The sequence below is a fragment of the Phoxinus phoxinus genome (genome assembly GCF_949152265.1).
Source record: "Phoxinus phoxinus genome assembly, chromosome: 10".
Taxonomy (NCBI): Eukaryota; Metazoa; Chordata; class Actinopteri; order Cypriniformes; family Leuciscidae; genus Phoxinus; species Phoxinus phoxinus.
In genome coordinates, this window is record NC_136885.1 from 19,437,468 (window position 1) to 19,464,292 (window position 26,825).

The 26,825-nt window shown below is 42.5% G+C and overlaps 2 protein-coding genes across 2 annotated transcripts; one reads left to right on the plus strand and one right to left on the minus strand.

Annotated features, from left to right (window-relative positions):
• Nucleotides 1-1,506: 1,506 nt before the first annotated feature.
• On the minus strand, nucleotides 1,507-17,775 carry LOC307006109 (meprin A subunit beta-like; the record flags this gene model as incomplete). The annotated part of the gene is made up of 15 exons (XM_079626748.1): nucleotides 1,507-1,980; nucleotides 9,084-9,143; nucleotides 10,298-10,406; nucleotides 13,079-13,252; nucleotides 13,355-13,783; nucleotides 13,889-14,113; nucleotides 14,652-14,807; nucleotides 15,326-15,544; nucleotides 15,704-15,882; nucleotides 16,422-16,539; nucleotides 16,646-16,724; nucleotides 16,830-16,861; nucleotides 17,297-17,335; nucleotides 17,571-17,589; nucleotides 17,713-17,775. The coding sequence occupies 15 exons, from the start codon at nucleotides 17,773-17,775 to the stop codon at nucleotides 1,896-1,898; spliced, it is 1,986 nt and encodes a 661-aa protein (XP_079482874.1). The 3' UTR covers nucleotides 1,507-1,895.
• A 1,161-nt stretch (nucleotides 17,776-18,936) lies between these two features.
• On the plus strand, nucleotides 18,937-25,619 carry LOC307006110 (GTP-binding protein 10-like; the record flags this gene model as incomplete). Its single annotated transcript, XM_079626749.1, has 10 exons — nucleotides 18,937-19,049; nucleotides 19,608-19,659; nucleotides 22,193-22,319; nucleotides 22,523-22,667; nucleotides 22,945-23,018; nucleotides 23,469-23,521; nucleotides 23,953-24,060; nucleotides 24,143-24,226; nucleotides 24,821-24,935; nucleotides 25,340-25,619. The coding sequence occupies 10 exons, from the start codon at nucleotides 18,937-18,939 to the stop codon at nucleotides 25,579-25,581; spliced, it is 1,113 nt and encodes a 370-aa protein (XP_079482875.1). The 3' UTR covers nucleotides 25,582-25,619.
• Between the last annotated feature and the right edge of the window lie 1,206 nt (nucleotides 25,620-26,825).

A 26,825-nucleotide genomic window follows, 5' to 3' on the forward strand; every position in this document is an offset into this window, starting at 1 on the left:
TTTATTATTGTTACATTTATATAGCGCTGAACTCAAAGTACTGTACATGGAAGGGGGGAATCTCCATACTATGACAGCAGCCATAGTGCACCAGAACGCCACCACACACCGGCTTATTGGTGGAGAGGAGACAGAGTGATGAAGCCAATCAGTATATATGATTAGGAGGCCATGATGAGAGGCCAATGGGCAAATTTGGCCAGGATGCCAGGGTTAAACCCCTACTCTTTTTCCAAACGACATCCTGGGATTTTTTGGAGGTGCCCCCAAGCACCTCTTCATATGGGGCATGACAAGCTCCTCGAGCATGCAGCTCCTTGATGAATAACCGTCGTGCATTGGTCACATCACCCATGTAATCAGGGTGTTGTGCAGTGAAGTTGGTGTAGGCATTGAGGGTGGCAACATCCAGCACATTGTAGTATTGGATAGTTTCTGGTTTCTTAACACTGTTATCATCCACTTTTTTTCATCATGCATGGTGCACAGGAGGACACGCTTCTTTCGCTTCTTCGACACATAGCTTACCATGGTCATGTTACCATTGAATCCAAATTATGAGCTATGCTTCTCCCTCAATTTGGATGGCTTCTTCTGGGGAAGAGTCCACTGACAGACGTAAAGGGTGACCGATAGCATTGATTTATGACAACAAATAAAAATGACGAAATATGGAGATACAAGGTTTCCGCCCGACAGCGACAATATATACTTGTGTATATATATTACGTTCTATTTCAACTTTTATTTTGAAATGAATAGAATAGAATATGTCAACAGCAAGCTAGCTAATAGGATTGCATGTTTCTCTTTCTCACTAGTAATGTATTTCAAGGTCAAGGTATCCTTAGCCTAAACGTTAAAATATTATATCCAGTTGTCTTTCACAAAATATCAAATATTTTCTGTGACAAAAAAATTGTAAAATAAGACTTACATGCATGAAATATACAAAAGCAGCCGTGTTTAGTTGTGAAATGTGTGGCAGGTGAATAGTTTTCTGCAGTAAATATGTTCCTACTATTTACAAATATCAAAGGTTCCTACATGTGTGTAAAATTTATGTATAAATACAAAAACCGTGTTTGTTTATAAAGTAAGAAAGGAAAAAATAAACATAATGATTTGTGAAAAACAACAACAAGATATTTAATGGATACCTGGTTTAATAAATGATAAAATACATTTCTTTCAAAGATTCAGCATAGAAACACTCTGCCATGATTGAAATAACATAGGGAATGAATACGGTAATTTTAGACCCATGTTGTGCATTAGAAGGGTAGTGACACAAAAACTATGTTTATTCGAAAAGAAAGAAAGGAAAAATTTAAATAAGGATTTGTAATGATCTAAAACAAGTTAATTGAGGAATACCTGGAATACTAAATGATGAAATTAATTTCTTCTATATGCAAAGATATAGAAAATTAATACTCAATCGGGTCACTTTAGACCCATGTTGTGCATCAAAGGGTTAATAAAAATGCACATTCAATGGTATGAAGACCAGAAACTTGTTCACCCCATCTTATGGGTTTCCTCCGGGTGCACAGGTTTTCTCCACAAGACATCTAGGATACATGAATGGGAGACAATAAATTGTCCATAGGCATGGGTGAAAGAGTGAATGTGTCTGATAGCCTTGATGGACTGGCCATCCATCCAGGGTATTACCCTACTTATGACCTGAGATGCTGGGATGAGCTACAATGGGATAGGAGATACAATGGGATAGGCCATGCAATCCTGAAAAGGACAAGTGCCTTGGAAAATGGATGGAAGGATTTAATGGAATCATACTCAGAAGGCTGAAGATAGATGCAGTGCTTTGACAATGGCTACAACAGACTCTTGTCAGACACTGGGTAGTGATTAATAGTGGCTTCTCGTGTTTAATTCACCAGAAAGCAAAACACCAAGAGGATCATAGAATAAACAGTCTTGGCACTGGAATGGCAAAATATGTCCAGACATCCACTAAAAGAGGAGAGAAATACAGATGTGATGATAAATACAATAAATTGAAAACACTGTCTGCCTTCACAATGGCCCCTAAATGGAAAATAATTATTATTAATTTCATCACATTTATTTTTGGAGTGTCCATGCAATAAGTAACTGTTTCATTTTACTTCATGTATTATTATAAAATGGTCCTGGGTTCAAAGCAGTGTGCTGAAATCTACAATATACTGCAGTAACAACTATGCAAAACACTTATTCACTATATCGTCTCGGTTACGTATGTAACCCTCGTTCCCTGAAGGAGGGAACGGAGACGTAGGTCGTGACCGACCAATAGGAATCTCGCTAGAGAGCCGATCTACTTCGAGTGAAACTAAACGAGCCAATACACATTGGCGTGCAATCATTTGCATCAGCTGCGCAGCCTCGCAGCGCGGGTATATAACGAGCAGCTGGTGATTGCACTGTAGTTTTTTGCTGAGGAGCCAAGCCGATAAGCTGGCTGCCCCGGCGGGCGGCAGCAGATGTGGCGACGGGACCTACGTCTCCGTTCCCTCCTTCAGGGAACGAGGGTTACATACGTAACCGAGACGTTCCCTATCAGTCGGTCACTACTACGTAGGTCGTGACCGACCAATAGGAATCCCTACCAAAGTGCCACAGCTGCTGCACCCCATCCAGCGCCCTGTGCAAGCCTCTACACCTTCTTGCCTGGAAGGACGATAGGAGGCGGCTTACACAGAGTGAACCTGTCACTGTTGTTCCGTGATAACCCATACAGTGAGATTATTGGATAACACTGGGAAAGCGTGCCCGAACTGAAGGAGGGGAACGCTGCGGAAGCCACATTCTCAAGGAGTTAAGTGGAGATAACATATGGACTAACCCGAGGGTTGTACAGCATATGAGTAATGGGTGACTTAGCCCAAGGGAAAGACACGGGCTTCCGTTTAGGAGCAGCCGTGGAGAATATACACATATGGGATCCCCGTAGGGTCACACATATGGGACCCAGCCTATATCCGGTTCTCAAGGATTCAACGGATACAGGCCTGGCACCGGACGCTCCGCCATGTCCAGGCCGAGGGTGTTTGGAGGACTCACAGGTTTTTCACACTGGAGAATAAGGGTGCACAGTAGGGTGCAGCAAGCCGACAGAGCCGGGCCTCTCAGTGCTTCTACCCGTCTAGGGTGAGAACACGGGAGGAGACCGGCTCTACACGTAGGCTATAGTATCTAGCGAACGTGTTAGGTGTCGCCCAGCCCGCAGCTCTACAGATATCTGTTAGCGAGGAGCCACGTGCCAGCGCCCAGGAGGATGCAACGCCTCTCGTAGAGTGTGCATGCAACCCGAGCGGGCAGGGCACGCCTTGAACTTGGTAAGCCAAGGCGATGGCATCCACTATCCAGTGGGCCATCCTCTGCTTGGAGACAGCCTTTCCCTTCTGCTGGCCTCCGTAACAGACAAGAGCTGGTCTGAGGTTCTGACGCTTTGAGTTCTCTCCACGTACATACGCAGAGCGCGAACGGGACAGAGCAAAGCCAGGGCTGGGTCTGCCTCCTCCAGGGGCAGCGCTTGCAGGTTCACTACCTGGTCCCTGAAGGGAGTGGTAGGAACCTTGGGCACATAGCCAGGCCGGGGTCTCAGTACAACATGGTTGTCACCCGGCCCGAACTCTAGGCACGATTCGTCGACCGAAAATGCCTGCAGGTCCCCTACCCTCTTGACCGAAGCCAGTGCAACCAGCAGCAAAGTCTTCATGGAGAGAAGCTTCAAGTCTGCTGATTGCAACGGCTCAAAGGGAGCATCCTGAAGTGCTCGAAGCACCAGGGAAGGTCCCAAGAGGGTATGGAGGGGGGTCGAGGAGGATTTAATCGTCTCGCCCCCCTAAGGAACCTGACGACCAGGTCTTGCTTTCCAACTGTTTTGCCATCTATGTGGTCGTGATAAGCTAAAATAGCAGCAGCATGTACTTTGAGGGTGGAGGGAGACAGCCTTCGCTCCAACCCTTGCTGCAAGAAGGAAAGCACGGACCCTATCGAACATCTTCGGGGGTCTTCTCGGCGAGAAGAGCACCACTCGACGAACAGGTTCCACTTCAGGGCGTACACACGTCTCGTGGACGGCGCCCTTGCAGAAGTGATGGTGTTAAGTACCTCTGGGGGTAAGTCACCTAGAACCTCCGCATCCCGTCCAGGGACCAGACATGGAATTTCCAGAGGTCTGGACGCGGGTGCCACAGGGTGCCCCGTCTCTGAGTCAGAAGATCCTTCCTCAGAGGAATGGGCCAGGGAGGGACTGTCACGAGGAGCATGAGTTCCGGGAACCAAGTCCGGGTGGGCCAATAGGGAGCCACCAGAAGGACCTGCTCCTCGTCCTCCCTGACTTTGCACAAGGTCTGTGCAAGTAGGCTCACTGGGGGAACGCATATTTGTGGAGGCCCCGGGGCCAGCTGTGTGCCAGTGCGTCCGTGCCGAGTGTTCCCTCGGTCAGGGAGTAAAACAGCTGGCAGTGGGTGGTTTCTGAGGAGGCAAACAGGTCTACCTGAGCCTCCCCGAACTCTCTCCAAATCAGCTGAACCGCCTGGGGGTGGAGTAACCATTCTCCCGGGAGCACAGCTCGTGATAGCTCGTCGGCCACACGGATGAGCACTCCGGGGACATACATGGCTCGAAGCGACCTCAGATGCTTCTGACTCCAGAGGAGGAGATGGCGGGCGAGTTGCGACATGCGACGGGAGCGTAGACCACCTTGTCGGTTGATGTACGCAACGGTCGCTGTGTTGTCCGTACGGACCAGCACGTCTCTGTCCTGTAGCGGCCTCTTTAGGCGGCTCAGAGCGAGATGCGAGACTGCTAGCAACTCGAGGCAGTTGATATGCCAATGCAGTTGGGGAGCCGTCCACACCCCTGACCCTGCATGCCCGTTGTACGTGGCGCCCCAGCCGGTGGCAGAGGCATCTGTGAATACCGCAGCATGCCTGGACACCTGTTCCAAGGGCACTCCTGCCCGTAGGAACGAGGGATCTGACCACGGGCTGAAGGTCTGGCGGCACGCCGGTGTGATTGCCACCCGGTGAGTGCCCTGATGCCACGCCCATCTCGGGACTCGGCCGTGAAGCCAGTGCTGAAGCGGTCTCATATGAAGCAGCCCGAGCGGGGTTACCGCTGCTGCCGCTGCCATATGCCCCAGGAGCCTCTGAAAAAGTTTCAGTGGGACCGCCATCCTGCCTTTGAACGTGTTCAAGCAGTTCAGCACCGACTGAGCGCGCTGCTCTGTGAGGCGCGCTGTCTGTGCGACCGAATCCAACTCCATACCGAGAAAAGAGATCCTCTGCACGGGGGCGAGTTTGCTCTTTTCCCAGTTGACCTGAAGGCCCAACTGGCTGAGGTGCCTGAGCACGAGGTCCCTGTGTTCGCATAACTGATCTCGAAAGTGTGCTAGTATGAGCCAGTCGTCGAGATAGTTGAGGAGGCGAACGCCCTGTTCTCTCATGGGAACAAGGGCCCCCTCCGTGACTTTCGTGAAGACACGGGGAGACAGGGACAGCCCGAAGGGCAGGACCTTGTACTGATATGCTCGACCCTCGAACGCAAAGCACAGAAACGGCCTGTGTCGAGGAAGAATCGAGACATGAAAGTACGCGTCCTTCAGGTCGATCGCTGCAAACCAATCTTGGGGACGGATGCATCCGAAAATGCGTCTCTGCGTGAGCATTTTGAACGGTAGCTTGTGGAGGCTCCGATTCAAAACTCGCAGATCCAAGATCGGTCGTAACCCACCACCTTTCTTGGGTACAATGAAGTAGGGACTGTAGTGTCCTGACCTCATATCGGCTGGAGGGACCGGCTCTATCGCGTCCTTCGCCAGTAGGACTGCGATCTCCGCACGCAAGACATGGGCATCGGCTGCTCTCACTGTAGTGGAGTGGATGGCCCGAAACTTGGGGGGACGCCGGGCGAACTGAATCGCATAGCCGAGCCTGATGGTCCGAATGAGCCAGCGAGACGGACTGGGGAGCGCTAACCAGGCTCGCAGAGACCGTACAAGCGGGACCAAAGGGACCGTAGGCGTACCCGGAGTGGGGCAGCGAGGTGGAACACAGGGACGCGGCCCGGGAGGCTCTCTTGGGGAGGTGGTCCGTAGCGTGGTCTAAGTGTGCTGTGCAGCACTTACCTGGTTCCACGAGGCAGGAGGTGCAGGAGGCGGCTTGGTTGCGTTCTCGAACCACACACTGCGCTGCCCGCTGGCGACAGAAGAGGCGGATGAGGGTGGTGAGGATTTTCTCCTCCCACTACTCTCCAGACCCTCTTCAGACCCAGAGATAGAGGATCTGCTCTTTTTTTTTTTTTTTTTGAGAATTTGGGAACCACTGTGACTCCAGTGGTGGAACAGAATTTTGACTCAAAAGATTAGTTTCCCAGCCCTCTACTGGGAGAGAGCAGCTCCACCCATCTCCGGGTCACCCGTCTCCAGTGATTGTTTCACCGACCACTTAAACAGTGGTTGAGACGGGTGGTGTCATCCTCCTGCAGCGGACACAGTAGAGCAGGCTGTGCCGGAGTTTTCTCTTTTTTGCAGGGGATGACACCCTTGGCGACGAGTAGACTGAGGGGCAGCCCACGAGGTACTCTGGTGGTACGTCAGGGGAACCGCTTCAGTCTGCTGCTGACTGTGGAGAACTGCTGGGCCAGTTCTCAACAGTGTCGCTGAAAAGGCCACCTTATGAGATGGAGCATCGAGAAAGCGTACTTTGACGAGCTCTCACACCTCAAACAAGGACAGCCAGGGGGGTTTCTGGACCACCAAGGTGGACATCGTCTGATCGAGGGCCAGCACTGTGACTTGAACACGGTCAGTCGACAAGCGCAGCTCAACCCCGGCTCAGAACTACCCTCGTGCAATAAGAGTGCCTTGGCCTCGCATGCAGGGTAGAGGTGGCCTGCCAGAGGCACAACCACCCCACCATCGAGGGTAGTGAGAGAGGTGAAAACTTTATGCAGAATTTGGCACTTTTGGCGTTCCATATTTTTGGCACCAATATAGCTCCATACTGCTAAGTTTTCAATGCACGTCCGAGAAAGACCCGGGAAAGCATGGCTGTCCGCTCTGAATCTGATTCAGCATAAGCACACACACTATTACAGTGGGAACTTAACATCATCCTCATTTCCAGAACGAAACAGCCCCTCTCTCCGATGTAGCAATCGACATCTGCCCTCAGCTGGAGCCTTGAATGAAACGCTAGGTTCCTCCTTCTTTTTTTTTTTTTTTTGAAGGACCAGCAATCTCATCCAGAAGCTGCACAGCTTGTGATGCGCTAGAGAGGGAGGGGCCCTAGGGGGTTGGTTCCCCGAAGGAGAAGCCCTCAGCTCTCAGGATCACCCAAGCTATTCTACTGAAGTAGACCTCTCCTGGTGGCCACCAGGGAGGGCGCTACAACGGAGAATAGACATGGGGACCGCGCACCTAGAGCGCCGAGCGAGCGCTGGGTTGCCGTGACAACCCGCGCTGCAGCCCGGCAGCTCGACGGCACACGACACGCTGGTGTCCCAGAGTGTCGAGCAGACCTGCAGCTGTGCTTTCACACACAAGCAGCGGCTGGCCAACAACAGAGGGGACTCAAGCTTTTCGGAGAAAGCAGAGTCAACCGGCGTGCCGACGTGGTCATGTTCCCGTGCGAAAACATGAACCACCCACGAACACAGTCTCACATGTTTCCCAGGCATGCGAGAGAGTGATCGTGGCCGTCAGTGAGGACAGGAAACGACCGCAACCAGAAACACAGGTGGAATGTCATCTTTAGAAAGACGCAACTCACACCCATGTAAGCTCTTTCAGGTGAATGCTCTTCTTGGTACTGAAGCACGCAGGGGAACGGTCGCAGCGGACACAGACAGGAATGTGCAACCTGTCGTGCGCTGTCTCTCTTCACGGCGGTCTTACCAGCCGTAAGAACGGCTATTTAACGCTCTTGGCACACCGTTACCAGCTGTGAAAACAGCTTTTTTTTTTTTTTTTGCTTAGTAACACAAAAATAAAAGAGAAAATAAAGTCGACCCCGCTGCCGCGCTGTATCGCCCGCACCAGACACGAGAGATCTTCCTGAAGAGCTTGCTCGTTGTTTGATCACTCAATATTAGATAGATTAAACAGCATCGGTTGGCTCCGAAGCAAAAAGCTACAGTGCAATCACCAGCTGCTCGTTATATACCCGCGCTGCGAGGCTGCGCAGCCAACCCGATCTCACGGCAATTCGTACGAATTTTACGAGGTGGCTAATTCGTACCAATTCATACGACCTCACTCGTACGAATTTGTACGTTTTTTGCTAAATCGTACATATTTTACGATTTGCCAAAATCGTATGAATTCATACGAATGACCTACTCCTGACCCCGCCCCTAAACCCAACCGTCACGTGGGTTTAGACAAATCGTACAAATTCGTACGAGTGAGGTCGTACAAATTCGTACGAATTAGCCACCTTTTAATCACTCGTACAAATTCGTACGAATTGGTCGTGAGATAGCGTTGGCGCAGCTGATGCAAATGATTGCACGCCAATGTGTATTGGCTCGTTTAGTTTCACTCGAAGTAGATCGGCTCTCTAGCGAGATTCCTATTGGTCGGTCACGACCTACGTAGTAGTGACCGACTGATAGGGAACACCACTATAAGCAGATTCTTTTTTATTAGTTCTGTTATGTTTAGGGACTGTGGCTGAATTCAGAATAGCATACTAGCATACCAATCCCTATAAAGATATTGCAGAAATAGTGAAAGTAGTGTGGTATGCTTTTTTTGAATTCAGCATATATCTTTTAGCAGAAGAATGCAACCATAAATGTGCTTATTAAAATTTTAGTAAAAATATTTTTTAACTTTTGGTATCTCTTTTACTTGTGAATATGGTACTGTGCATCACTCCTCACAACTCTTTATTTATGATGATTATATTATCTATGACTACATTATAGCACAGCTTCCCGAATCTTATTGCTTCAGAATTGCAGTCAAACTATAAAGCAGATATTGATAATATAGTATGTTTTTTCAACATTTCCCATCCACATAAACATAAACAATATGACTATATGAGATTGTGGCTTACCCTACAGTAGTTTCTGGTGTAGTTGTTGTTGAATTTGTCTGATGAGGTGTGGGAAGAGCTCTAGAAGGGAAGATACTGTTAATGTATCCAATTTCCTTCAGAAAAGTGTTTTAAACAATGATCATAAAAAAATTCTATTCCTTCTATTCAAGGAACAATTTCCTAAGAATAGCACTTGATTAATGAATTTGATTAATAAATAAGTGTAATTATAATTATTTGGTTTTTAAAAGGTATGCTATGTCGCTTTTTATTTATTTATTCAAAATGTTATTATTGAGAGAGTGCAAAAAACATCTTCCAAACCATGTCTTTACTTAATACACTTTGATATGGAAACCCTAAAGGGACATAGTGGTGGAAAAATATAAGATGGGAGGAAAAAGTAGTTTCCAAAGCTTTTGCGTTCCCTTGCAAAAACGTTTGCGTTCCCCCGAGAAACTTTGCGTTCCCCCCATAAACATTGTGTTTCACAAAAGGACTAAAAAGGTTTGCAAGTGAATGCAAAGTTTCTCGGGGGAAAGCAAGACATTTGCGAGAGACTGCAAAAGCATTACAATTTTTATTTTTTATTTGTAATATTATTTTATTAGTTCTGTTATGTTTAGCGACTGTGGCTGAATTCAGAATAGCATACTAGCATACCAATCCCTATAAAGATATTGCAGAAAGAGAGTATGTGGTAGTATGCTATTTTGAAGTCAGCGTATATCTTCTAGCAGAAGAATGCAACCATAAATTAGCTTATTAACATGTTTTAGTAAAAATCAAGCGTAGCGTCAGTTCTGGCAGGTCACGTTAGTGAAGCTTGCATCAGCTGACTCTCTACCTATAGGAATAACTATACATATATAAGTTCCTTCAGTATTATCAGCAGCTATCGCGTTTCTCAGGAGCTAGTTACCCTCCTCCATCCCCAGCTCCTCCTCTCGTCAGTCAAGATTTGGCATTCTGATTACCCCTGAATCAAGCTAAAATTCTCTAATTATGTTGTACATTAAAATTAATTAATGATATCTGCAATACATTCAAATTGGTTCTGTTCTGTTTACCCTAAGGGGGGTTATTGTTGCTCACCCTGCTCTTATCCATGCTAGGCTGCATGGATGAGCAGGGCCCAGAACAGAACCATACCGCCAATCCTAACTATGCTAATTGTCAATCGTATTTGACGATAGTGGTCCTGCCAGAACAACAGTTAAAGGGTTATTCACCTTGGAGCACATGGTCCCTGCTGGGAACTTGCATCAGGAGTAATGTTGAAGTTCTTCACTGTCATTTTAGAGCAGGGTAGAGAGTCTTTCTGAAGGAGTCCTGAGATATCTATGAGAAAGTATTCAGGATTATTACAACATTTAGAAGGGGTGACAAGAAGATACACGTTATTGGGTTCACAAGAACAAGACGAGACGCTATTTTTGCGAAATCTTCAATGACAAAATATGTGATATATGTATAATACATATATAATAACAATGAGGCAATAATAATTGGTTCAAATAAAGTATCAAAAGCAAGAAATCATGTGGTTTTATTGAACAACACTGTTAAAATACATAATGTAATATACTATAAACAATAATCAACTTCTGTACATTACGTATTATAACAAATGCATGCAGAGGGCGCCAACGGCCTGGTGAATGTTGTTGTTACAACTTACAGGATGATCAAATCCTTGTTTAATATTGGCCATTCAACATTTAATTCAAATGTTCACTTAATCTTAAATATTCGGCCTCTTCTTTAAGATACTGTAGTTAGAACTGAACAAGAACATGTGGACATCAAAACATGCAAACTCAGAGCGAGGGTTTAAATTTTTTATTGAAATCGCGATGAACAACAAATCATTCAGAAACCCTCAGCTAATTTTTTTTTTTTTTATTGAATTGCAGCCTTTGTGATTTCACAATAACACTATAAAATGGTTTTAATATCGTTCGGGCAGAGGCTGCAGCCTTAGAAATAGGTCTAATAATGTGTTGTTGTTTTTTACTGGTTAAACGACATGCGTAAAATGCAATTGAGCATTTTTTTTAAGTCAACCCCTCAAATTTAATCTAGGAATCGTGACAGTCCTATCTTGTAACGAATGTCAGACAGAACAACATCATGCAAATAAGATTTTGCCACAAACTCAACCAAAGCCACTTGTGAAGGATAGGCTGCAACCTTAGTAGACAAACAGTAGGCTTGTTCGACTATGCAGCACTGCACAGACTTGAAACAGTGCATGCCGGTTCGAAGTTTTGTCTGACTTGAGACCGATGCCACATCACTGTGACGTATGGCATCAAAGTCTACCTCGAAAGTAGACGGAGCACATTGTAACAGCTTTTGTTGCTGGAAAAAAACCTTGAACTAAACCCCTGAGATGTACCATATACTGTGCCTTATATTTGCAGATTGCCTTCATGGACCAACTTAATTTGAATATAACTCATGAATTGCGAGTGGTCATTTGTGGAGCAATACATTTAGAATTCTACACTACTCACTTAATCAGTTTCTCATTTACAAACAGCCTTCAAGAAGCATTCAAATTTAACTTCCGAGTTGAGCTTGGACAGATTATTTTATTCGCACACTACCTTCATGGAACACCTGCAATCTAACTTGACTTCTGAGTTGCGCATGGACAAACTTTAATTACAGACTGCCTTTATGGAGCAAAGTGAAAAAATGTTGTGCTCGGTTGTGGTTCCTTCATCATAAGTAAGTTACTCTGCCATATGGTTGCACCTTTGCCTAAGTTACAGGATAGCTTTAACTACCTTTTTGTTAGCTCACATTTACAGCAGTAAGCTTCAAAACCTTTTATACTGTTAAACCGTGCCGTTAAACCGTTCTTGTTATTGTTATGGTTTCTATTATTAATCAAGTGACTCTTTCCTGCTGTTTTTTTCTTTTATTTAGTTTTTTTCTTTTTTTCTTCTATGCAAGTGGCAACTCTCACCAATCGGTTACACCCAGCCACAGTCGTCGAACACACTTATCATCGTCAGTTGTGGCGTCATCGCCATTCACAATTCCTCTCCCGTGGCCTCATTGGATAGCAACGTGTCCATTGTATGCACACTTCAGAATCTTGCCAGAAGAAGTAGGTCATATGGGTACTTTTTGCCTACTCTTTGAGTACTGTGAATTCGGACATGTCTTTTGTTACATACTGTTTTTCGCCTGCTATATAGCGAAGTATTCAATTTTGGATGCAGCCCATCTGTGACTATTCCATGCTGATAACGCGAGGTTTTATTTGGTAACATGACACAATATAACATTGCAACTACATAAAAATAGCTTTTACTGGAAAACATTTGTGAGCTTTAGTGGAACTGAAGGTCAGAATAAACATGAAACGCACGTGACCATTTTCATGCTGTGAATCTGGCCAATCGTGGAACAGCTGTATGGCCATCATTGCTTGTGATTGTGCAGCCGCTCTTTAGAAGCTGCGCTGGCTGAGTCCTCCGGCTGGTCTCGAATCGCTCTCGTGGTACTTTGATGCCATACGTCACAGTCATGTGGTGTCAGCGCTGTCTCAAGTCGGAAAACATTTCTGGCATGCACTGCTTCAAGTCAACCGCCTATTAGTCTCTACAATTACTGCATGAAGTCAAACAAGAGTATCGTTACATTTTAATATTGTGAGATCGCAGCACACTAGATCTCGTCACACCCCTAACATTTAGCTAAATGTTCTCAGAACATTTCAGCTGTAGAATATCACAGCCACCCATTGTAATTTTTGCCATCATAGCCGCACACAGAACGTTTTCGCAAAAGAAATGGAAAAGAATGCAGGGGTCTAAAACCAGAAGTTGAATTTCTTTACGTTGACACAGCGTGCATTATTGCGCAAGATGTGGAAAAAGCAGTAAGACGCAGCGGTCACAGACATTTGTCTAGCTAGCACATGTTGTTCTCTATGTGAACTGGGCCTTATTATGCCCGTTCTGTACTTAAAACAGGGTTTCTTTCGGGTAACCTACCTTGCGTGCTGAAGAGAAAAATTATGTCACCACCCTTGATAAACTCTCTTCTAGTCAGATCATCTTTCATTATGTAATATGGATAGCCCAAAAATGTTCCCACATATACAGTCTCATTGCCAATGGTGACCCGAGTTCCATTATTTCCAGGATTGTCCCAGTAATATATGCCATCTGTTACAAAAACAAAATTCAAAAAAAAATTATTGGATCTTTAGCTAAGTAAAATGCTGCATATAGAACACAGATGTGACAGAAAAATAATCAGATTCTCACTGGGAGATGCCAAAGCAGGGTCAGTGGTGATGCTTTGTTCTAAGGACATGCGCTTCTGCATGTGTGGATTCTGGTCAAGCATCTGAAAGGTTATTTGTCTCCATGGACAAGGCCACTGCAACTGGTCATCATATGCACCAGATACCAGACGAACATACATATAAAGGTAATTCTGATTCACCAATAACTTTGTCTGAAAGCGATAACCATCACTGGAGTAATACAATGGACTGTAATGTATTGAAGATTCCCTTGAAAAGTCCTTTATCTGCCATGTGTGGGGACACTCAGTCTCTGAAATATTGATATCATCCAGTGAGAAGCCTCCACGGGAGTTTCCAGCTCCTTTACGGGCTTCAAATACAACTTGGAAGGTTTTATTTGCATTCAGTGGCACATGATGCAGTTTCCAGTAATTACCAGGGAGTTCTGCAAGAAATTGTTTAAATTTAAACATTTTAGGAACATTTTAAAAGCATAGGCCATTTGTATTTCCCCCTGTAATATTACATTATACTTGAAGAAGAGACATACCTGTGATCTGATCCATAAGTCTGAGAGTTCCTCTGTTGTCTGCTTCATTCCTGTACTCTCGGATCCAGATGTTGAGCTGGTCAGACTCACTACCACTGTGATAGTAGTAGAACTGCAGGCACTGGACTTTGCAGTCTCTTTTAGGGGTCATTGTCTTACTCTCCATTCTGGCTGTGTCCCCTTCCTTTCTCCCCTCAGTGCTGAAGTGCATGAAAAAAGACGTCCCTGCAGACATGAAAACAAGTGTATAGTTGTGTGGAACTGGGTGGTACAGTGACTGCAACTGTGGATGGTAGTGAAGCATTTTTTTGGGCAATTGAAATAAAGTAAAGTCTCTTGCTGTAGGGGTGCAACGGATTGCAGTTGATCCTTGATCTGTACGGACCAGAATCGGCACGCATGTGATTCGTGGATTAACTGCCAATTTTAACCATCACAGAGTGAAAGTTTATCATTTGGACGTGTTTTGTCTTGCCAATTTACACATTCAAACAAAATTATACACGGAAGAAGAGGCGAAAATTGGGACTCGTGCGTTATCTATAAATGAAAATCAAAGTTACATTTACCCATTTACAAAGTTACCATTTACACATTTTTTTTATTTACTTTTTTTATTTTTTATGTGTGATCCGAAAAATGATCCAATCCATGGCTCAAAAACCGTAAATGATCCAAATCGTGTGTTTTGTGATTCGTTGCACCACTATCTTCCTGATATTGAAGCGGACACTTTTCACTGACTGACTGTAACGGATCTCACCATTTTGTTCTTTGCTCAAGTAGGTGTGGTCAGTCACATTGATGCCACTAACTGACTTCACTCTCTGCCAGCCATAAACAGCAGCAGAACAGACACTCATCTGACACAGAGATTCATCATCAAAACTGCAGTGGTCAAGGAAAGAGATGTAGGAATCTGTAATCCAAACAGACAAACATTGAGGCAAAATCAATTGCACATCCAAATTTAGCCCAGTTAGATGTGTCCCTGGGTCAACATATTTTGTTGATCCTGGAAAAACATTAAAAAATTGAATGTACTGTAATTGTCAATTCCTTACAACTTCCCATTCATTACATGTGTGTTGTCCATTAAGGAATTTGCCTTTCAAATATTTGTTTTCATGCAGCACCAGGAAGGACTAACAGGAAGTGACTTAACAGGGAGTGACATCATCACATGACACAAATACGATTATTATTTTTTTACAAACGAGGTATGTAAACAGAAAAGTAATGAAACTTCACATTTTTACCTGAGAATGTATTTATATTATGTAACAACAAATATTTAAAACAAATATTCTAAATTTAAATTCCTTAAAAGACAACACAACATGTTTTCCCTGGTCTTCCACATCAGACTTCAAGTTCTACTAAAATGTTTAACATCCACAAACTGCAAAATGAAAACAATGTGTGTAAAATACTCACTGCATTTATAGAGTTTGTTGAGCTCAAACGCATCATATTCACTGATGTCCAGGCGTTGACCAATCACATTTTGGAACTCAGGAAGCTTGGTGATGATCGTGGGTCCATCACCGTTACTGAAGTCATTTTTACCATAATGCATCACAGAGTAATAGTCATATGGGGTGCCTTGGGTGGTTTCCTCATTCTCACTGTTTTTACCGAAATTGCTCTCATAGCCTGAAAATAAAGACTTTGAAGTTATTAAGGTGATTATTCATAAATACTTACTTATTTAAGTGCCGATAAGTTAAATGGGCACTGCAATCAGTATGTCAGTGAATGTCTGTATTTAACTGTTTTACTCTTTTCTTTAAAATACTAAAAGTTCAGAGCAACCTTTTATGATGTTTTCAAATTTGATGGTCAAATAATCATCTCTGTCATTTCTTGACTGCTCATGCCAAAATCCTAGTGCATGGAGAAACTCATGCTCAACAATGGCTTTTATTCCACAGTTATTTCCAATGGAAAGAGTCTGGGGTTCAGGAAATCTACGCCCAACATATGACCAACACCTGCAAAATAAGTGAGAGATAACAGGATATTCACGAAGCACAGGTGCATTAATATTTTGGCTGGTAGTGTAAAATAATTTGTTAACTTATGAATGTTTTAAGGACCTTTCACACCAATATCGATAACTATAGGCTTATTAGCATCCACACCAGCGGACAATAATGTTCTGTTTATTATAAGTGCACGCTGAGTTTTGTCATCTGCCGCTATTTTCCATCAGCTAAAAATTTTTTTCTGAAAGTAATTCTAACGATATCGTTTAGTGAGAAGCCTCCACTGGAATTTCCAGCTCCTTTACTCATTTCAAACACAAATTAGTTACAAATACTATCAGTTATCGATATAGTTGTGGTGTGGCTATTCTTTAATATTTAGAATGATTTTTAGAACTATATCTTTATTGTTATAGTTATCGCTCTAGGTGTGAATGGGCCTTTATACTATACATTCAGTATAGTATAGTTTAGGCTGTATCGGAATAGTCTATAATACCACATATTACTAATATTGTGTATTACTGACTGGAAGCATACTGTACCCTACAAGACTCTCCACTGAGATGTAAACATTTTCTGTTGCTCTGGGTTTAAAGTCAATACATGATTTCAGTCTGAACTGCTCAAAAGCTCTCAAAATGACTCCTTTATAGTTCATACCTATAATCACAATCAAAAATACATGATGGATGAAAAACAAAATAAAGTAAAACTAATTAAAACATTTATTTGTTAAACTGTAAATGAGAAATCCATGTTTTCTTACTGAGATTCACACTCAGCTCATAGGGGACAGGAATATCCCACCGGAACCAATTCCCAAGAATGGCACTCCTTTGATTAGCCTTTAAAGCAGATTGTTTTAAGTATCCTTATAAATATTATATTGACTGATTTCTGAATTATCCAATATTCAATGTATTTTGAGAATTTCTTAGAACAGAACTCACCACCATGATGTCTCCTTCTCTGAGATTTAAACCTATAGCAATCAGTTTAAAGTAAATATTGCGTTCAGTTTACAGTAAATATGCTTGAATAAAATAGGAGTATAAATAATGATTTATGAATAATAACAGATGTTAGTGTAACGCAGTTCAGATGTTATGGAAAGAAGGGGGCAGGAACCGGCGAACATTCAACAACTTTAATAAATAAATAAACAAATATAAAAATGAAAGTATAAGCCAGCAGCGCATGCGTAAGACTGCTGGCCACACAAAACAGAAATATAACACAACATAAAATCAGGCCTGTTCCTCTCTCGATCTCCACTGTCGTCGATCATCCTTTTATGCTTCCGCTCCTCCGTGAGAGACGCTCTCTCACGTCCCTCGACCTCGTCCTGCTCGCCACAGTTAGCTTATACTGCTAATATAAATGTACTTTAGTTCTTGAGATAATATAGTAGTTTTACCTTTGTTTATGTCTGAAATATCCTTCCATTCCTCAGTGCCTTTGAGGAGAATATAATGAAGAAAACAAAAGAAGACAAAGAAGTTATGTCAGAAAAATAGAATAGAGTGCTAGACAACAACATAATTTTACTGAAACAATCTGATAGTTAAATGAGGAAAAAAAGAAAAAAATCAAAACTTCTGACCGTAATCACAAAATGATCTTTTACACTGTGCAAGTGAGACATATTACAATAACATTACAACAGATTCATGTCAGTGTGCTGTACTTACCATTTATATCAGGTTGTGGCTGAGAACATCATGAGATATGAAAACAATACTCAGACATCAAGAAAAATATTTGTAAAAATCAACAACTATATCACCTTCACAGTGACAATGCATTATAATATAAGCCTACTATCCAACTTACCATTGGTGATGCAAGACAAAGTGCCAAAGCCAAACTCAGCAGAAGAAAAGCACATAGCTGCATTTTTACTGGGAATCATAATGATTACATTTTATGAATGATGTTTTATTGCATTAATTTTGCATGGCAAGGGATACACCAAGTATTTAATTATGTTAAAAAACTAATCTTAATTACATTTAAGACCATGAAAATATGTGATTAAAAAATAATACATACCAGTTCAGTCATTAACGGCTAAAGTTAAAACATAAAACTGCTTAACCACCGAGCTTGACTGGTAATAACCAAGTGAGAGTCCCTTGAAGTCTGACAGGTTATTTAAACATGCAAGTAGGCTACAGTTTTATACTTCCTTATGAGCTCCCATTGGAAACAATGACACACACTTTTTTCTAATCATCATGACTAATGACTATGGTATTCTCAAAATAGAAAAGTAACTTCCTTACTGGTGAAAATGACTGATTAATCATTAATCATCAATTTGCCATTAACTACAGAATAGTTATATTATTGACTAGGGAGTAACTGCTTAATTCTTCTTATGCTCTAATAGTTTCTATGAATCAGTTTTATAAGATCTTACCAAGATTGGCACTGCTTCACTTTGAGTTAAATGGGCTAATTGTATCCCAACATGGAATAAAGCCGTCCTGCGTTTTACATTGTTTCTGGAATTGCACAAGTGCAGCATCTCTCTGTCATGAATTGCGTGGAAGCAAAGGCGGTGGTCGGATCTAAATGCAGCAGACTTTAATAAACACAGAACGGGAAAACTCGGAACAGGAACGTACATATATTCAATAACTGACCACGAACAAAAGAGCACTCAGGATTTAAATACACAGAGGGGATCAGGGAACGAGACACAGCTGGGGCAAATGATGACAATGAGAGGGACATAAACTAACGAGGAAACACACCTGAAAAAAGGGAGCTAATAATTAACATGACTACGGATAACAGGATACAATTAACAAGGCAGAGAAACAAGGAACAAACTAAATGCAAAAACCAAAGACAGTGAAACACAAACATGACACAATAAACAACACCGTTACATTATCCCCCCCCCTTCCATAAGGCGCAGCCTCGCGCCGTTTCAGAACACGATCTGGGCGGGATGGGCGGGCGTCATGGAGTCCCAGACAGGGTAGTCAGGGACCATAGACTCCATGACGGTACCGGTGAGTGGCGGAGCGGGACGTGCCGGTGGCCTCGATGGGGCGGGACGTGCCGGTGGCCACGGCGGTGCGGGACGTGCCGGTGGCCACGGCGGTGCGGGACGTGCCGGTGGCCACGGCAGAGCAGACTCAGACGGGGACCAGGGCAGGGTAAACATAGAAGGGGATTGGAGCAAAGACAGTAGGGAAAAGGACCATGTCGACGTGGCCTTCATGGTCCCCACCGGACCCCTACTGCCCCCCCCAAAAAAGTTATTGGGGAAGTTAAAGCGAATAGCCTCCAGGCTGGCAAAGGGCTCTGGGACAGCCTCTTGGGGCTGAAGAGACATGGGCTTAGAGACGGCCTCCGGGACGGCCTCCGGGCAGGCAACGGGCTCTGGGACGGCCTCCGGAACACGGAAAGGGCAGGAGCCAGTCAGCTGGGAGGTGTGTGCTGTCCAGGCACGCAGAGCCATCATGGCATAAAAGGCAAAGATAACTCTCTGGGCCATAGCTGGGCTGACAGAAGTAGCAGGTGGCTCACGAACTGTCTCTGGGCTGGTAGCAGGCTCTGGGGTAGTCTCTGGGCAGGAATCCGCTGCTGTGTGGGTAGTCCAAACACACATAAGAGCAGCAACATATACAGACAGGGCAACCTCCTCATCCCCAACAGGAGTGACAGGCAGAACAGACCGTACTTGTATGACCTCCAGACTTTGGGATTTGTAGGGGGTCCTCTTCCTCCTCCTACGTCGGCGAGGGAGCGCTGCAGAGAATGATGGTTCTGTATGGGCAGGGCTGGACTCAGACAACTGGGCAGGGCTGGACTCAGACAACTGGGCAGGGCTGGACTCAGACAACTGGGCAGGGCTGGGCTCGGCTGTGCAGACGCGCTGAGCGGGCTCGGCAGTGCGGATGCGGCGAACGGGCTTCCTCAGTGCTCGGTTAGAAACTCTCTTAGATGAACTGTGCTTGGACTTACTTGGAACGGTCTTGGCAGAATGCACTGGTTTGGGACCACAGCTGATTTCCTCGGCGAGTCCTACAGTGAGTGACGAACCGCACACCCACAACGCTCGGTCCAGAAACTGCACAAAAGAGAGGTGTTCCGCATCAAACAGAAGCATTGCGCCGAGCGTGTCGTCCATCCCACTCCAGAAATTATATGTGAGTGTTTCCTCACTCAAATTGGTCTCATGATAAAACTCCAGGTAAGCCCCCACATACTCATCAAGCGACCGTCCATTCTGGTAGAATCCGTCTTCATCATACCTCTTGCTTGGTTGTTCCCGGGTACTAACTGCTAGATCCTGGTGTGGTCTGTTATTCTGTCATGAATTGCGTGGAAGCAATGGCGGTAGTCGGATCTAAATGCAGCAGACTTTAATAAACACAGAACGGGAAAACTCGGAACAGGAACGTACATATATTCAATAACTGACCACGAACAAAAGAGCACACAGGATTTAAATACACAGAGGGGATCAGGGAACGAGACACAGCTGGGGCAAATGATGACAATGAGAGAGGGACATAACGAACTAACGAGGAAAAACACCTGAAACAAGGGAGCTAATAATTAACATGACTACGGATAACAGAATACAATTAAAGCTGCAAGCAGCATTTGTCGGTGTTCAAGCTTTTAAGGCCTTTAAGGCCTTTAAGCACATTAACGTTAAAAGACATTAAGATTTATTTAGCAAGTATTTAACCACTGACATCATAGATGGAAAAACACCATTTACAGCCAATACAGGCAATTTTCCATAGGAAATATATGGTTTAAAAGCTTTTTAACAGTTATAGCGCCACCTATGGTCCGATCTCCATACAATTTTGCATGTTTGTTAATGATGTTATTGCACATATTCTCACCAATTTTTGTGAAGTTTTGAGATTTTATTTACGATTTATAGGCTTTTGAGTGTATTTTGACACGCCCCTTTTCTTAAATGACCCTGTTATAGCCATCCAAATGCAAAAATGCTTTTTTTGATAATTATTGATCTAGAGAGTCCAGAGAATTGTTCTAGACTGGTCTGGTTCCGATCGGGCGAAAAACCAGGGACTAGTTCGCAAAAGTAGTTTTTTAACGTAATTGCATATAACTAATGAACAGTTCGATTGACAGCATTAGTTCTAGAGGCAAAGTTGTTCAGCATGAGGAGATCTATCAAATGATATGCATATTCTGACGATATTTGTAACACCACGTGATTACAGAGCCATAAAACTCGTTAGCGCCAACTAGTGGCCGATTTCTTTCAAAACTCTTACAGACCTTTAGGGCCATGAGTTGAACATGGCCATCGAGTTTCATTCCGATCGGCCTCCGTTAACCTTGTCTAATAGGTGCTTACACTTCATTGAACAATGGCGGCCATGTTTTTTGTTCAAACACTTTAAATTTAATTAAATTGTGTAAATACTAAACCATTATATTCTTCATCTACATCTTGCTCATCTTATCTTTTCTAACATATTGTGTGATCTCTCCTATTGATTGATTGTGTCAGAGTGAGAAATCTAAAACATGCATTTTAGGTGTTATTCTTTTGTCTGGTGAATCTGATGTAAGGAGGCCTATGGTGTTCTGATATTGTGAAGGCTTACTAGCTCCATGCAGAGGATGCATTCACAATATTTTAAATAGTTGCTATCACATAGTCTATTGAATTTTCAAGATATTTAGCAGAATGTCCAAGCTTGTTTTTCCATATAACGAAACTGCGAACCCAAATGTCAAGCTCCATAAAGTCCATTAAAGTAGTGCAAAAATCTTTGCGAGTCTTTAACAGTTTTGTGAGGAACACTTTGTCGTTATTCATTAAATATTCTTGCGTTCCACCTGTTCAGATTATGATAAATGCAAGACTTTTTTCATTGTTTGCATGCACCCAGAAAATCAGCACACACTCTAAAAAATGCTGGGTTGTTTCAACCCAATTTTGGGTCAAATATGGACAAACCCAAAAGTTGGATAAAAAATGTAATTCAAAAATTTAACCCAATGGCTGGGTTTGTCCATATTTGACCCAAAATTGGGTTAAAACAACCCAGCATTTTTTAGAGTGCATGATTGAACATACCAGGAGAAGATGATTCTGTGGACAATTTCTTTGATTTGCATGTGTATCATGTCATATTTAAATGAGCAGAAGTATGTTTCATTTAAGATAATGTGCACAAGTCTGTAAATAAACACTTAGCTTTATGTGAGAAGCAGTCCAAATATGTTTATTGACTTAACCTGATTTTGAGAGCTGTTGAATCTGATTTGTATTGTGCTGATTTTGTAGTATAGAGAGTAGAGACTTAATAAAGTATTGTGTGGTGCGTTTGTCAGTATTCATGCTCTGAGAGGGGCGAAAGGAGAGGACACCCACGTATTCACACCTACTGGGATCAGTGTCACAACGGATGGGGGGAGAATTCTAGGTAATTCCATTTACACCTCTCTATAACATCTTGATCATCCAATGGTTTCCTTTCACATTCCTCATATTACTTCACTTGTTTGACGTTTTTCTACACATTTTCTCTCACATTTGAACTTTAATATCAAATGCCAATTGGTATTGTTTGTTCCTTTTCACAGTGTACTCTTTGTGTCATTGAACATTTGATTCTTTTCACTTTAGGGGAGTTGAACTGTGAAGGAGACAGACTTTTGGTGGCTAGAGGTGGTCATGGTGGCTCTCTTCACTCTGGGTTCTTACCCAGTAAAGGTCAAACCAGACAGATTCGGCTGGACCTTAAACTCATTGCAGATCTTGGACTTGTAGGGTGAGATAATCTCTACACAGAATGTGGACTGGGGTGGGAAGTAGTGCTGCCAAAAGTAAAGCACATAAAGAGCTAAACATGTATAAAATATAATGTATAATTTAACTAAACTTGGTATGTAAAAACTTTATTGATTGTGATTTTTTTGTCATAAAAAAAATGCTATGCGTCATTCTTTGTGACCCTCCTTGTGTTATTTTTTTTTCTGTGTATTTCACTCACTCACACACATCAAACATTTTTTTACGAGTTTGATAGGCTTGTATTATTTTGACAGGTTTCCCAATGCTGGCAAATCCTCCTTGCTGACTGCCTTGTCTCATGCTAAACCAAAGATTGCCAGCTATCCCTGTGAGTACTGAAAATCAGTAACAAATTAGTTAAACCAACGTAGTGAAAAGTTGAAATATTTATCTATCCTCAGCAAAAAAAAAAAATGTCCCTTTTTCAGGAAACTGTATTTTAGGATACTGTGTTCATAAAATCACTCCAAAACACGTTGGCCACAATTATTGGCACCCCTAGAATTTTTTTAGAGTAAAATATCTCTGAAGTAGACTGTGTATTCCCATGAATATTTACCCTTTTTTTTAGCACACCAGGGTGACTAGAAACATGAAATTGTCTAGCTATGACTTCTTGTTTCACAGGAGTTTAAATATGAGGAAACACAAAGGCCAAATTAACAATGCAGATTTTTTACAGCCAATTTTGATCATATTTACCAGGGGTGGCATTAATTCTGACCACAACTGTATATTGCTGTTTTTACAATTCTTCCCCCTTTCCCCCCTCCCTCAGTTACAACTTTAAGACCTGAAATCGGAAAGATCATGTATGATGACCACAAGCAGGTAGGATGACATGCTCTTCAAAATGTGCTGAACTCATAACATTCACTCATCTCTGCAAGATGCTATCATGTCATTACTTAAGGTAGTTACAACAGTGGCATGCCTGTTCAGAAGACCACATTGTGTGAAGAGTCTTTGTTTTTAATGTAAGGATATAACTAAATTAGATTTATTCTGCACACTGATCGACAAGCTTGGTTTTGACCTTCTCCCATAAAGAGAATTAAACCAAAAGTACAATATACAGTTAAACCACAATATAAACCCAAAATTACAATATACTGTAGTTACATTTTTCATAAACAGATTATTGTTTATGAAACAAGCTATATTGTATTTTATACTTTAGCTATATTATATGTTGTGTCTTATAATACACACTTCTTCAGACTGATGTCAGAATGAGTTACAGAATATTTTTTTCTCTGAAGGTTTCAGTGGCAGACTTACCAGGACTCATCGAAGGTGCTCACGTGAATAAAGGCATGGGACACAAGTTTCTCAAGCATGTGGAAAGAACCAAGCAGCTCATGTTTGTGGTACTGTGTTCAGTCTGTTATGTTGTGAACTTAATGTTAAGTACTGGGAGAGTTGTAGTAATCTCATGTTCTGATGTTTCAGGTCGATGTCTGTGGGTTTCAGCTAGCTAGTAACACCCCGTTTAGGTCTGCATTTGAAACTGTACTGCTTTTAACCAAGGTAAATGTATACACTACCGTTCCTAAGTTTGGGGGTTAAAAAAAAAACTTTTATCTGGCAAGAATGCATTGAATTGATCAAAAGCAATAAAGACATTTATAATATTACAAAAGATTGCAATTTCAAATAAATGAAAGAATTGTCATGCTTTTCATGAAAGAATCCTATATAAATAGGGAGCACAACTGTTTTCAACACTTAAAATAATATTCTTGAGCGCCAAATAAGCAAATAATAGCTGCTGAAAATGTTGCTTTCTTATTACAGAAATAAATGACATTATCATATATATAAAAATAGAAAATTTATTTTAAATTGTAATATTTCAAAATATTACTGATTTACTGTTTTTTTTTTCCCGTCATTTTTTTAACAATAAAAGAAATGTAGCCTTAGTGAGCATAAAAACTAGCTTTAAAAAACTATTACCAACCCCAAACCTTTAAAAAAATAGTACACACACGCACACACATCCCATGTCACAACACATGTGAACTAATTAAAACACTACTGCCTTTCTCAACGAAATGCTTCTTTATACAAGATTTTGCTTCATAACTTGTTCTTGATTTTTTTGTTGTTGTTAATCAGGAGCTGTAGTTTTATAAGGAGGAACTGTTAGACAAGCCAGCCATCCTGGTCATAAATAAGATGGACCTCCCTGAGGCTCAGGGCCAGCTCAGAGAGCTGGAAGCTCACTTGGAGAACCAGGAAGGTAGGGAAGGAAGCAAACAAGCTATTTAGGGATTATTATATAGGTAATATCATGAATATTAGTCACAGATATGTATATTAGTTTAGATTTAGCCTTTTTGTGTGTGTTATTTTGGGTATATAGCGGGTGCGTCAGAAATGTTATATCATGATAGATGCTTTTATCAATAAAGTGGTTGCATTATTTTCATGCAATTGTTATCAATTGTTCAATGACCATTCCCACAAGTATATACTGCAATTTTTCCCTAAAGATTTATTATCTTATTTGTACTTGACCATTTTGGCAGTCTCGAGTTTCTACCACAAGTACATTTTGCTGAAATGCAGGCCTAATGTGATTGTTCCACTTTTCTGCATTATTCCTTGATTGATAACTTTAGAGTGATGCTCTGCTTTTCCTAGAATCCAGCCACATCTTTCCTGAGGACGTCACCCCTAAAACACTAATGCGTTTTATGCACATCGTCCCAGTCTCTGCCACGACTGGCCTTGGACTGCCCTTGCTCAAGTCCCTCATTCGTCAATCACTTGAGGAGCAGGATGTCATAGAAACTGAAGGTCAGCGCAGTGAGAAGCTACTCAAGTTGAGAAGGGAGATTCCCACTTCATCCATACCCAGCTGGGGGTTTCCTCAACCAACCTAAGGTCACATATTCAGGTTTAGGTATGGGAGTCCATAAACTATCCTCAGGGATACTGTTGAACATTTGCAGACCTGTGAAATTCTTCTGGGGTTTTGGGAAATTGTCAGTTGAACAGGCTGGGAGACCAGAATAAAAACCAAACAAACTATCTTCAGCTGGTTTAAACTTTTCCCTCCCAACAAGGTAGTTATACTAAAAAGGCACAGTCATATAAATTTGATTTAAGTCTATTGAGAGTGACTGCCCGGAGTTTTATCTATTACTTAACACCAAGTTTGCACCACTGTTTTTCAAGGTCTTGCAAATGTATGGCAGAATCAGAGCTCTACTGCCATCTGCTGAGATTTCATGCGGTTTTGTGATGTTGGTATCTCATGCCTTCATTTGTTTGTTTCATACTAGATTATACTGTACCAGATATTGTGAAAGAATGAGAGTGAATGGAAAGATGAACTGGGAAGCAAAAAAAAGTCACATGTTGACCAAATCCAAATATGAATTAAAATGTGGTCAAGATGTCAGCAAAGCAGAGAAACCGATTTGACCGTTGTTGTTGTAAGTCAGCAAGCTGAAATTATGGAATCATAAGTTCAAAGGGATTTTTACATTTCATAGAACTGTTACAATAAATATATAATTCCTTGTTATTATTTCTATGGTAACGGTTGTGGCGTGGCATTATTAAACCAATCACCACTTGACCGAGCACTTAAGCCAAAGTTAGTGCAAATGTTTTCTTTCTGAGTTCTCAAGTAGTTTTTATTGTTATGCTGTTCATCAGAAAACTTTCTTTGTTATTTTTTATCATATCTAATATAAATGTGTAAGTCCTCTTGTTCACGTGCAGACAAGTAGCAGCTCCACCATATGCCACTAGATGGAACTAAAATCTTGCGGGTGGTTGCAGGCCAAACCAGGGTGCATAGTCTCCTTTTCATGATATAGGCCCTGTCCCAAATGGCACCCTAAACACTCGCGTTCTTCCCACGAGTTTGCACTTTCGTGATGCAACGCCTCTTTGACTGTTGGGAAGAAGTCTGCTGCGGAGCTCACAAAAGTGTGTATCGAGGGCGCATATCGACCACAAAAGGGGTGCCCGCGAGCACCCTTCTGAGACCTAAAATTACTAATGGGACACCCTACGGTCTCATGGACTTATTGGACACATGGACGCGTCAGCCATTGTAAGTCAACAGGACTGAAAGTGCATATGGAGTGAGCCATTTGGGACAGGGCCAAACTCA